The sequence below is a fragment of the Lates calcarifer genome, linkage group LG7_1 (genome assembly GCF_001640805.2).
Source record: "Lates calcarifer isolate ASB-BC8 linkage group LG7_1, TLL_Latcal_v3, whole genome shotgun sequence".
Classification (NCBI taxonomy): domain Eukaryota; kingdom Metazoa; phylum Chordata; class Actinopteri; family Centropomidae; genus Lates; species Lates calcarifer.
The window spans coordinates 9720187-9733043 of NC_066839.1; the positions used below are offsets into that span (position 1 = coordinate 9720187).

At 39.4% G+C, this 12857-nt stretch overlaps 4 protein-coding genes across 4 annotated transcripts in view; 3 read left to right on the forward strand and 1 right to left on the reverse strand.

Moving 5' to 3' along the window:
* The window catches only part of tmem181 (transmembrane protein 181), a 67243-nt gene that overhangs the window by 5331 nt on the left and 49055 nt on the right, over positions 1-12857 (forward strand). The gene's annotated exons all lie outside the window — the stretch shown is intronic.
* Positions 264-3409, reverse strand: ppil6 (peptidylprolyl isomerase (cyclophilin)-like 6). Its single transcript, XM_018672617.2, is given in 9 exon segments — positions 264-410; positions 507-642; positions 768-827; positions 1190-1337; positions 1497-1559; positions 1878-1913; positions 1915-2067; positions 3052-3147; positions 3257-3409. Coding segments are annotated over 9 exon segments (882 nt in total). The 5' UTR covers positions 3335-3409; the 3' UTR covers positions 264-298.
* LOC108880898 (GEN1 Holliday junction 5' flap endonuclease) lies at positions 3475-10437 on the forward strand. The gene is made up of 13 exons (XM_018672615.2): positions 3475-3966; positions 4096-4294; positions 4374-4550; positions 5264-5374; positions 5470-5543; positions 5634-5719; positions 5978-6128; positions 6661-6697; positions 6803-6883; positions 6969-7099; positions 7196-7257; positions 8240-8389; positions 8894-10437. Exons 1-13 carry the CDS (start codon positions 3806-3808, stop codon positions 10258-10260), a joined length of 2787 nt encoding a protein of 928 aa, XP_018528131.1. The 5' UTR covers positions 3475-3805; the 3' UTR covers positions 10261-10437.
* Positions 11253-12668, forward strand: msgn1 (mesogenin 1). Its single transcript, XM_018672599.2, has one exon. The coding sequence runs from the start codon at positions 11804-11806 to the stop codon at positions 12125-12127; it is 324 nt and encodes a 107-aa protein (XP_018528115.2). The 5' UTR covers positions 11253-11803; the 3' UTR covers positions 12128-12668.

Genomic DNA, 12857 nt, shown 5'->3' on the forward strand with positions numbered 1-12857 from the left:
TTAATAATGTTGATTTGCTTTGTAAGTATTTTGTGAATTAACACATTAAATGTCACTTTCAAAAACCGAAAGAAACCTTTACAAAAGTATAATAATATCTCTCATGTATATAGATTAATTGATGTTTAACCCCTTAAAAATGGTGGCAGACAATTTACCAGTAAATGTAAAAGTTTTGTGGTAAAGTAAAAAATATTATTTTGTGTATACATATGAAAGCCTTATGTTACATGTATCTTCTGTTCATTTTACCCTATCAAAAACATTGAAAAAGGCATCTTTAATGAATGTTTAAGAGCTATAGCTTTAATACTCCACAGTCTGTGACTTTACATTCGTACTTTGGTCTCTCATTGCAAGTCTGAGCTTCTTCCAATCTCTTGAGGACGTTGACGCCTTCAACAACTTGTCTAGAATGAAAAATAAAGACATTAGACATTAGACAAAACTACAAGACAAAGAGGAGATTATACAGAATTGGCAAATCACTGCAGGTGTTTACAAACCCAAAGGCGACGTAGGTCCTGTCCATCCAGAGTGTTGGCTGCAGGGTGATGTAAAACTGGGATCCGTTGCTGTGAGGTCCCTTGTTGGCCATTCCCAGAGTGCCCCGCTTTGAGTGGGAAACAGCAAAACTCTCATCTGAAAGGACAGAGGACACACATCCAGGTGAACTGACTGAGAGGTAAATCCACAAATATTCACATTGTTACAGTGCATTCTCACTGTAACAATGTGGATATTTTAGACTGTTTCAATGTTTTTACCTTCAAAAGTTGGTCCATAGATTGATTCTCCTCCATTACCTTTCCTCTCTGGAGAAATGTCTGCAAAATTGAAAGATTCTGTTGTTTTTTGCAGCATCACTGTGGTTTAGTCACAGTGATGCTGCAAAAAACAAATACAAAAACATTTTGACACACTTCCTCATCTACATCTCAATTAAGTAACAAACTTTGTGGACAATTTTAGGTGCTTTATGATATAAGCAAGGGTTTGTCTGTATGCTCTTTGAGAAAAAATAATGAGTAATATAAATATATAATTTAAATAAATTATAACCATCATCAAATCACAGTATTGGTAATACATGGACATATCTCTCATCTCATCTCAAGTGGCATGCATGTATCCCAACTGTTATATTACATTAACTAAATGTACATTAACATATGTACATGTACAGCACCTCCACCTTGCACCCAGCCATTGGGCACTATCCGATGAAACAGAGAGCCCTTGTAGCAGAGTGGGAAGCCACTCTGCGACAGTCCTTTCTCTCCCGTGCAAAGAGCCTCAAAGTTCTTTGATGTCTTTGGACAAACATCTGAGAACAGCTGAGGAGGAGGGGAAGACAATGTGACTCAAAAGCATCAGTCACCTCTGAACATAAAGGCTGGTTTTGAAAAGTCACAGGGGTGAGAAAACACTGGTGGTAAACAATGTGAAAATACATGAATGTGCATCCTGTAGTTCACGTGTCAGAGATGTCTCACCTCGAACAACAGCCTCCCCGCGGCTTCTCCTGCTATCTCAATGTCCATGAAGACAAACTGATGCTATAACGAAAGGAGATATGTTTTCTTTTTTTATTGTCAAGCTCTTGTATAAACTGTTTCAAAGTAAAAACTCACAAGTATAATAAATAAAATATGTTTACAGGAAGTAATATTCAGTTAAGAGAGTCACTAATGAGTGTAAGTATGACTGGGATATTTTTACTTTTAACCTAAAAAGTCACAAGTTGCATATTAATGGCTAATCCAATTATGGGCTATATCAATTATACCCTCCACAGAAAGAAAATTAACCCTCCATGCACCCATTATTTTTCCCACAGACTGTATGTTGCTTATGTGACTGTGTTGTTGACTTGCCCCACTTTTCTGCAGGTGTTTGGTGTAGTAGTCCTCGAGTGAGAGCCATATAGAAAGCCTGCGGCCGAGTAAAAGTGAAACCCCACTGATTCTTTGCCCAGCTGGCAAAATCCTTCTCACTGCCGAGGAGAAGGCCGTTCAGAAAGCACATCAGACTGCTGGAATACTGCCACACTTCACCACGCAGCTCCTTGAATCACAAGTATCGAACAATGGGTGTGTTGTGATTCAGCATTTCAGAATAACCATAACGTCAAACTACAGCAGTAGGTCTGTAGGTGGGTTTAGCTTGGAAATTCTTTATTAGGAACAACCCCTTGAGATGCACCATTTCAATTTCAATTATACACAATTAGACAGAACATTTAACAAAAACAAAATGACAACAAGATCATTAAACAATACCAAATGTGGCAAAAACAACAAATATCAAATAATAAGACATATCAGGAGATTATATTCATTCATAGACTGTAGAAAAGTATTAATGTTAGTGATAGCTGTATATTAGTGCATCAAATCTGCTATATGATAATTGAAACTTTATTATGTTTATTTGAGTGCTTTACTTAATAGTTAATTTACAGATTTTTTCAATGTATTCAAGTGGTAGTGTAATGCTGATATTGTCAATTCTCCGTAAAGAGTACTTTTAATTGAGACTATAAGCATACGTCTGTACTTTTACTCAAAGCCCCTGCATACTCATGATACATTGGTGTATACACAGGTGTTTTCACTTAATTTGCCTGATTAGACTGTGCTTGATTGACATCTGTGTCTCTTTTAAATTAGTTTTGTTGAATTTGTGTTAGTGTTTTTCTCTTTTTTTTTTAGTACATCAAGATAACATCATGTGTTTCCCAGCATAGGGCCGAGCTGTAACCTGACTAAAGGTCTCATCAGCCACAGTGATTGAAAACACTTGTGTGGGTGTAAAGTATGAGACCATTAAGTTCATCTTTGAATGCAGGACATCTACTTGTAATGGCGTAGTCTTACTGGCATTGATTCACTTAAGTAAAATCTCTGATCACACTGATGTAGACTGGGTATAAAACACTATGCAGAGCCACAGCATCCACCACACTTCTCCAGTCCTGAATGGACAGCAGCTTTGATCTTTGCATTCGGGACAAGTATGATTTCAAGTAAATATAACCAGACGACTCACCCTTTTCTTGTTGCACAGATATGTGTGCCAGTCAAATTCAAGTAGTGGTCGAATTTTTGGGTCCAGAAATGCCTCGGGAAACTTCTGCTTTAGTCCCTGTTGTGCATAGTCAAAAGATATTAGTGTTGCTGTTAACATTCAGATGAAAACACTTAAATCGCATGAAACTACAGATTTGTGGAACTTAAGAAAACTAATGGTTTACCTCTGCGATACTTTTGGCAACATGGAAACTTCGGTCTTTAATTAAACCGACAATTTCAATATGAACTTTTGAGTCCATGGTTGGAAGTACCTAAAAAACAAAAACAGTCCTCAGTCTGTAACATAGACTGTATGGTCTGTAAACAAGAGCCTGGTATCCTATAGCAACAACCATTTGGAGGCGCTTTAATATGACGTTTGAGTTAAAATGTCCGGCCTCGCTCGATTTCGTTAAAGTAGTCCCTTTCTCTCTACCTTGGTTTTGAGTGAGCATATTTGAGTGTATAAGCACTAGCTTTACTATACAGACGTTATATTTTAATTCTATAATTGTTTTATAATCACAATTAACCTTTCTTTTAATGTCAGTGGGACAAGAAACGTAGCAACAAGGCAGCATAGTAAGGAGACAGCTAACGAAGTGGAACGTGGCCCAACGGCGCCACTGTTTGAAAACTCCGGTTCGTTGTTCTGTTTGTGTAGTTTAGTAGTCACGTTTTTCTACACTTTTCTCGCTGTTAAATCAGTATAAACCCATTTCGGGGTAGTTATGGGTGTTCATGATTTGTGGTCTATCGTGGAGCCGGTTCGTGAGTCGGTGCCGCTGTACAGTTTGAGCGGAAAGACGCTAGCAGTGGATCTGAGTTTATGGGTGTGCGAGGCTCAGCACGTCCAAGCTATGATGGGGAGAGTTACTAAGCCCCACCTGAGGTAATGCTCACATATTACACTTTAATTAATTCTCCGTCATGTTAGCTTCAATTCTAATATTTAAAACTTTATATTTTTTAACCTTACCTGGTCATCAGTCACCCCAATGCAGTGCTCTTTTGTGTGTAGGAATTTATTTTTCAGGGTGTCCTCCCTCACACTTATGGGGGTAAAGCTTGTCTTTGTCATGGAAGGAGAAGCCCCTAAACTTAAAGCAGAAACCATGAGCAAGAGGACAGAAACAAGATTTGGTGGATTCAAAAAGCCTGCTGCCCCGAAGTCTGCAACAAACACCAGCAGAGGGCGCTTCAAAGCTGTGCTCAAAGAGGTTTGTGGGTTCCTTCTCTCTCCTGCAGCCCTATTCATATTAAAGTCATGTTTTAATGCACACCCTTGTGTCTCTGTAGTGTGCAGAGATGTTGGACTACCTAGGAGTCCCATGGGTGACAGCTGCTGGGGAGGCTGAGGCCATGTGTGCATATCTAGACTCACAGGGCCTGGTGGATGGCTGCATCACCAATGATGGAGATGCATTCCTGTACGGAGCGCGAACTGTCTATAGGAACTTCAACATGAATAGTAAAGTATGTTTGTGAAAGTTCATCCCAGTCACCCACAGTGTACAAAAACACTGGACTGGAAGATGTTTCATCGCTCATACAAAAGGTTTCTTCAGTTCAAACATTGTGGGGGTTAGTGCTGAATTTACAAGTCTCAGTTCTCTGATTTTTTATTTTTTTTTTTCCAGGACTGATTCATATTTGTTCCCAATTACATCCCAATTACTCTAAAACTTATACATGAATAGGCAATAAAGATGAGGTAGTTATTCTTAGTATTATATACTGGTAGTTTACCCTTAAAAATAAAAAATTAAAGTAGTTAATTTATTTTATGATGCTTAAGTGTAACAATTTTAATTTAGCCAATGAAGGAAGAGTGTTCGATCTGATTCTGGTTTTACATACTAATACAATAAATAATCATTAGTCAAGTTACTAACAGACTGACAGCTAATTAATGAATCTCAGTTTTGATCATTGGTATTTTAATATACTCTATACTATCGAAACCAAGAATGAAACTATAAGGCATGTGTTACCTGTGATATGGTATGTGGTATATTATGATTTATTTTGAGCAATATTGTTAGGTGCAGTCTCACACCGTTACTTTTAAGTTGACAGTATTTCACCTCATCTTTGTCACTAACTATTTGTTTCATTCTGTCACTCACTCACTTATGATGTAAAAATCATCAAATATGTTCAGTACTTTTCCTCTTCTTGCCCTCCAGGATCCTCAGGTGGACTGTTACCAGACTTCTCAAGTGCAAACAGAGTTACATCTGTCCAGGGAGAACCTTGTTGGCCTGGCCATCCTCCTTGGCTGTGATTATATTCCTAAGGTAGGAAGGGAGGACCCTTTGAAAAGTACCACATCAAACTCACTGACACTAATGACCCTCTGTATGTTAACTGTACATTTTCATGCTTTCCCAAGGGCATACCAGGTGTTGGTAAAGAACAAGCTCTTAAACTTATCCAGACACTGAAAGGACAAACACTTCTGCAGAGGTAGGAAACAAAATCCACTGATGATTTTCTTCCCTGTTTGTTGGAGATGACATATTATATCTGTGAACTTTCCTCTGGTTGTTGCCTCAGGTTCATCCAGTGGAAGGAGGATAATGCAGGTGTGTCTGAGAGAGTTGTGAAAAAAGTTCCTCACTGCCACGTATGTCGACATCCTGGTGAGTGGTTCCCTGCTTTGAACTCTGACCCTTGTTTCTGAACCTGATAAGAGGTGGAAAGCAAATTGGTAGCGTCCCATGTCTCACACATGGCTGATACATACACTTACGTGACAGAAGTCTTAACATGCCTCTGATTTTACACCCAAGTTGTAGCAGTGCGTTAGATTTAGAGGTGCTTGTGTCTCTCCTCTCTCTTTCTCCTGCTTCTCCTGTTCCATTAAATATTTATTCTGATCACTCCTCTTTCATTTTCAGGCTCAGCAAAGGCACACGAACGCGGCGGCTGTGTGCTTTGCGACAGTACACGTTTCTGTCAACCTCAGGATTTTGATTACCAGTGTCCCTGCGACTGGCACCGCTATGAACAGACCCGCCAGGCTTTGTCTTTTGAGGCAAACATCAGGAAGTATGTTAGCTTGTGTAAACAGACAGCAGTGGCAAATCAAAAAGATGAAAATCCATGAGAAAGCAAGAACATAAAGACAACATATTAAAGAAAAAGATCAAGAGTAGTAGCATTTTAGCAAATCTACCAAGTGTCGAATTGGCAAAAGTAAAATGATCAGCATACATTTGGTTACCTGCTTGTTCATATAGGCTTTTTTGAGCAAAAATTGCAAACATTCACCGTATTAAGTTGTTCAAATGTGAAGCTTTGATTGTAAACTTAATATCTTGAGTTTGAACATTTAATTGTACAAAAATACTGAAGCATCAAACGAACTGAAATTAATTAATACAATTTCATATTGTGACTTTATAGCAAGTCGATAATGACAAAAATAATAATAATACTAATCAAAATAAAATGACAATCATCAGTTGCATCTGTTCAAAGATTTAAAATATTAACAGATTTCAAAGATGACTTTAAACAATCGTTTGTTTTCATGTTGTCTGTATTCTGTTTATTTTACACATGTTCATTTCTTTTTCAGGAAAACACTTGCAAGTCATCAGTTCCCTTTCACAGAGGTACAGCTGTTTTCATCTGCTGTGGTTTACAATATGTAATTGTTTCGTACGCTGGTATAACAGTCTACAGTTTATGGTTTTTAATACTTAAATTGCATTTTTCAGATCATCAGTGAGTTTCTGATTGCCAAAGATAAGCCAGTGTCACATTTCAAGAGGAGACAGCCAAATATGCTGTTGATGCAGGTAAATGGTTTATTTAAATTATTTGTTAAGTTAGTTGTTTAGTTTTCTCTTCACTGAGTTGCATGTAAAAATGTGTGTTTTCCAGAAATTTGCCTATGACAAGATGGAGTGGCCGAAGCACTACACCAGTGAGAAGGTTTTAGTTTTGATGACCTATGTTGAGTTGATGAACAGGAAATATGGAAGAGAGATGTCCTCCCAAATCAAGCCCCTCAGGTAGTTCTACAAGTTTGATTAAAATTTTAACAATTAAAAATCTCTCTTTAGTGGCATCATTGTAATAAAATGTTATTTTATTTTTTCCTATAAAAGAATATTAAAACCAAGAGTGAGGAATGGCATTGCTTGCTTTGAAGTCATCTGGAGGACACCAGGTCAGTTTAAGCCTTTTGGAAAGATTTTAGAATCTCATCTATTTTGATCAGTAATCCTCTGTTCTTCTAACATCCTCTGAGATGAGTGTCGTGACGGCTGTACTAAGTGGAGGCTGGGGTGCGGGGTGCTCGTCACCGGGTTGTCTGTTAGTGACTGGCTGTGAGGTGGGGTTCAGAGGTGACAGATCAGTCACAACAGCCACTAGGTGCTAAACTGACTTCCTCCCCAGGCTGGGAAATCTGTCATATCAAAGTCCATTTCACTAACAAGCTCGTCTGATGTGAGCGGCCTGAGAAAGTCTCAGTCAGCTAATAACTCATGTGGTTCCCCATCACTTGTAGTACATCATGGAATAGTATGGTAAATGGTAATACAACTAAAGGGTTAAATTATGGGTATAAACCATCTGAAAATGACTGAGAAGTTACTGTATCTGAAGTCACTGATTACAAATGCTTGGTAAACTGTAGTTTCCTGCTTTAAATATCCCTGACTGTCCTGTCTCAGTGTCTAAATTTAGAGGCAAATGTTGCTGAGTTGGGTGGATATTGGGGGTGATTTGTGATAAATGGAAATGTTTAACTGCTAAATTCCCTAAAGAAGTACATTAGCTCATTACACTTATTGTATACATTCTGTATTTTGCATGTAAATGCATTATCAAGTAAGCTGCTGCCATTATTTTGATAGCTTTTATTATCAAAAAAGACTAAAATGTTTCCAATTTATATTAAAAGTTTGTTTGCACATACTTTATATACATTGCCTGTTTGTCTGCTGGGGCTGCAGTGCAATATAAAAAGTTTTCTCAAAATAAATCTCAAAGTAGTATAAATCCTCTAGGCCTGTGTTTTCTGTGTGGTTCTTAATTTTCTTACTGGATCAATAAAGACAAAAAGAGGAGAAGCCATTTACTGCAGGCAAATATGACCCAACCTTGATTTTTTATTTTTTTTTTTTCATTTATTTATTTTCCTTTAGAACATTATGTGTTTCCTGAGGATCGGCCTGCAGAGGATCGACATGAGGTGAGGACAGTAGAGGAAGAGTCTCTCTTCTGTGTGGCCTTCCCAGAGGTGGTGGAGAGCTACCTGACAGACAAAGCTCTGGCTGAGGAGAACAAGACCAAAAGTAAGACAATACTTGCAATAGTATCTGTCTATATCTATCTGTGTTTCAGTCTTAGAAAATTAACCATATCTGACACCAAATGTAATAATTTTTCACTTAAAAAATGGGAGCCCCCCCCCATCACAGATGTGACGGGCTAGAAGACTTCCCACACTGGTGTTCTGATCAAAGGCACCTGGAGCTTTGACATGTTTTTCAAGGCTGTCTATTACAGCCGCTCTGACACCTGAAAATGTAGAGTTTGGCAGCTCGGCTAGTTCACACCAGAGGCTTTGATGCAGCCGGGAGGTGTCTGTCTCACAGGCCTCGCTGTCACTTTATGCAGGTTGTACTTTGCTCCTCCTGGTTATCACTGCTGTAGAGCTCCACTCTCTGATATGTAGGACATTTCAGTCAAGAGATACCAGGGTGAATATATTCAGAGTAGCTGTGAACTCACTCAGATAATGTTCAAGAGTCTAAAGATTTTAAACTTTTGACTTTCTGCTGCAATTTCCTCTTCAGAAAAGAAACCACGGAGTAAAAAGGAGAAGCCATCTGATGTTTCTGATGGTATTTCAGACCTGTTGGCTCAGATGAGCCTACAGAGTACCTCTTCAGCCAATGCCACCACTCAACCACAAATGCTGCTCTCTACCATTTCAAACACAGAGAAAACAGAAGTGGTGGTTTGGGACGCTCCAGTGAACCATAAACAGCACAGCAACTCAAAAGAGGACCACAGCAGTGTGGATAATTGCCCCAGCACTCCTCAGTGTCATGCACAATCAGAGGCTGTTGCTTCACCGTCCGTCTCTGCTGTTATTGACGCTCTACACCTGAGTGATATTGACTGGGAAGCCTTGTCCTTCACGTCCTCTCCACTTCCACAAGTGGCTACAAACCACACCACCAAGCTAAGTAAATCCACAGACGGAGAGGTCAAGGAAACACAGAGAAAGGAAGCCTCAAGCGATGTAAAACAAGCAGACTCCAGATCAGCTCCAGAGCTGTGTCCTCTAAGAGACAGGGTGCTCATGAGGAATACAGACAAAGTTATAAATCAGGAGGAACACAATGATGTGGTCTCAAAACAACTGAATTATGAGTTAGCCTCTCTTGAACATGTTTCTCCTCACAGCTCTAACTCAAAACCAAATGGACAAATCTCCAGTGAAGGTGGCAGTGACAGTAAAATGACGAGGAAGGAATCTGATGTTAACAAAAAGGAACCACTAAATGACAGAAGTCAGTGTGTAAAGAACAAGGCAGATAAAGAAACTCACTCTTTAAAACAGCCATTTATGCCTGCATTACAAGATCAGTGTAAGGCAGTGGATAAATGTAATGGTTCCCAAAAGCCTCCTCAGAAATATAAATTTGTCAGGACAGCCTTTTCATCATCTGCTGTCCCAGCACAGAGGTGCCAGTCTGACCCAGGTCAAAGTGACAAAGACAGGAACGTGCCACAGACCACCAAGAAGAGTGTGTGTTTGAGTGTGTGTTCATCCAGCGAGGACAGTGACGCAGAGAACCAGCAGCTTGGACCTCAAAGAAAGGCTAAGATGAAGCCCGTAAACAAGATCAAGGAGAGCTGTGTTACAAACTTCCCTCTGAAACCAGTTTCTGGGCCTAAAACAACCAAACAAACGATGAAACAGACTCTCAGACTTCAGCCATTAAGACCAAAATCTACAGATGTTGAGATAAAGAGAACACTTGTATCGAGTAAAAGCAAGTGCCAGGAGGTCCCAGCAGTTATTGTGGATGGTGATGACCTTTCTCCTGCTCCAGCTTCACCTGTCACTGTGTTAGACAGTGACGATTCAGTGATTTGCAGTGACAGTCCACTGCCACTGGCAGAGAGACTGAGACTGAAATTCCTGAATTGAGGAGCATGGTTACAGGTTGATTGACAGGAATAACGAAGTTATTTCATGGTGCAAGTGAATGTTTATTTACATTTTTGGAAAGAGTAGTTTGATGAACCAATAATGATTTGAAGAATTTTTCAAGCAATTATGTCAAACCTTTCCATGTCTTAACATAATAAATGGAATATGAATGAGTTTTGGACTGTGTTTTAGGAAGTTGTAATTTTATACATGTGATCTTATTGTAGGTGTGCCATTAGATGTTTGTTGTGTTTTGAGATTGAAAACCTTTTATTGATCACATGGTCAGTGCACAAAACATTAAATTATTCAAATAAATAAGTTCTTATAAAATGTTTTGTTGCATCAAAGCCTGTCGCTCTGATCCTGGATCTATCAGTTTATGTCAATCAGGTGAAATGTTTGTGGATTAGCACAGTTGTACATATTAATGGCACCACATGTGCTTATTTTCTCCCACTGCTCACTGACAACCTAGATGTCACTTCAGAGTCACAGAGAGAGAAAGACAGAGAGGGCACTGAGGGACACACTGAGCCATTGGTTTTACAACCCACTGGTGTTGGTCCCCTTGATCATGAGTGAGGCCTTACACACCTTTTCAGACATGAAAGGTCTGGCAGGAGCTTGGTGACAGCTGCCCAAATAACAACTCAGTCCTAGTAATGGCTCTTAAATCTTATTCCTCCTGAAACAAGTGCTGAAAATCAAACAGTTTGTCTACTTACTTCCCAATTCTTGTTAAGGATATTTGTACTTGGTAGAAAAGGGTGGAAAGTGGCAAATATGTGCACGTTTGTAGGGAAAAAGGCAGATTCAGGACAAGGATAATATTAAGTCATACACCATGTGCAGACAGGACAATGGTTGTTACTGATAATAAACTTTCACTTGTTCTGATATACTGTATTTCTTTTAGATAAACTGCCTCTGTAAAGCTACTTTTCATCGGTTAAAACGATTTTGGCCGATGTTTTTTTTTTTTTTTTTGGGCTGTCTAAGCTCCAGACTGAAGACACACGCGGGCCTGACTTATCAAAGAGGTGTGAAGCTCTCAGGTGAAACCGCATCCTCCCATTTCTTCATTAGACAGATCACATCAAACTGATAATTGTCGCCGTGCAGACTTTAAAGAGTAATTTCCCACAAAAGGAATCTAATTATTTTTCTTTCTATCACATTATCCGTCTATTTAGCCTTATTCACACCCCAGTGATAACGAACGACGTCCTTCGGGAAGGTTGCATTTTGGCACTTGAGGTTTTCTTTGAACTTTTTTTCGCCTGAGCTGTGAACCCATAAACCTCAGGAGATCTGCTTCTATATAAAAACGCTTTGGCAAAATCGCCTTCACACGATCTGCCTGTCATCCACCGTGAATGTCATCCTCGCCGCATGGACGACGTCTGGAAGTCTCAGGATATTTCTAACATGGACCTAGGAGGTTACGGCTAAAATACTGTCTGAATGGAAGATCCACGAGAGCCCTGCTTTTGGAGAGGATCAGGACTCGCTACAGTCCAGCTCACCAGAACCCTCGATGGACTCCATGTGCTCTTCACCGGAGACGTGCTACTCCAGCGGGCATCAGGAGATCAATGATTTTCCCTTTGGCTTCACGGGACGCGGAGCGTCTCCGGCAGCGCAAAGGCAGAGCAAGCCCAAGATGTCCACCAAGAGACGCATGAAGGCCAGCGAGAGGGAGAAGATGCGGATGAGGAGTCTCGCAGAGGCTCTACACCAGCTCCGCGACTACCTGCCGCCGGACTACAGCAAAAGAGGCCAACCCCTAACCAAGATACAAACCCTCAAATACACCATTGAATACATCAACAAGCTTTCAGACATCCTGAGCCGCGCGTAACGGACACAAAATGGACCACTTTTACGCACCAGGTTTACCCTCATCTGGCTGCTGATGGAGTTAGTTTTATATCTCTGATGAATAGTACCACATCTTTATGATAACTTAATCAATAAATTTCATTTAATATTCTTTCTTATCTTTTTGCCCTTCCCATGGTGTAAATATTGTTTAGCGGGCACTTGGCAATTATTTTTGTATATGAGGCTGCCTTTGTTGGAGATATGAATTCAGTGTTTGGAAATAGAGTTTGCTGTTAGTTGAGATGTATGGTGTCTTTATGGATATGAAATACAGATGTACTGATGAACAATATCTCTAATATTCTTATGTTCCTGTTAGACTTTAGACAAACCGCCTTAGACTTGTTTGTATGATACTTTGTTTCTGGTATATTTTAGAATTTAAGTGGCTGTGTGATAGTTTGAAGTTTTGTTGTGTCTGGAAGCTATTAAATAATTAATACTGTTGTTTTTTGGAAAAGGACAAGTAAAATAATTCTTCACATATTTTTCCCAGTTATAAAGTATATAAGGCTTTCTAAAACAATTTTACAACGTTGAATAAATCCACTGTATTCACCGTGTGTCAGACGCAGGTTATTTCCACAAACATGTTTTCTATTGAAACATTAAATTTGTATTTTGTGTTGAACTTGTGCCCCAATTAATTAACAAACCATCCTCAGGCTGAAGATAGTTGGAACGTACGTCAGCCCGTTCTTCCAATC

Excerpts from the sequence above, each read along its gene's own strand:
- msgn1 (XM_018672599.2), top strand. The coding sequence starts at position 11,804 with ATGGACTCCATGTGCTCTTCACCGGAGACGTGCTACTCCAGCGGGCAT.
- LOC108880898 (XM_018672615.2), top strand. The coding sequence starts at position 3,806 with ATGGGTGTTCATGATTTGTGGTCTATCGTGGAGCCGGTTCGTGAGTCG. Across the intron at positions 3,967-4,095 it reads GTTACTAAGCCCCACCTGAG|GAATTTATTTTTCAGGGTGT; the intron begins GTAATGCTCACA and ends TTTTGTGTGTAG. Across the intron at positions 7,100-7,195 it reads TCCCAAATCAAGCCCCTCAG|AATATTAAAACCAAGAGTGA; the intron begins GTAGTTCTACAA and ends TTCCTATAAAAG.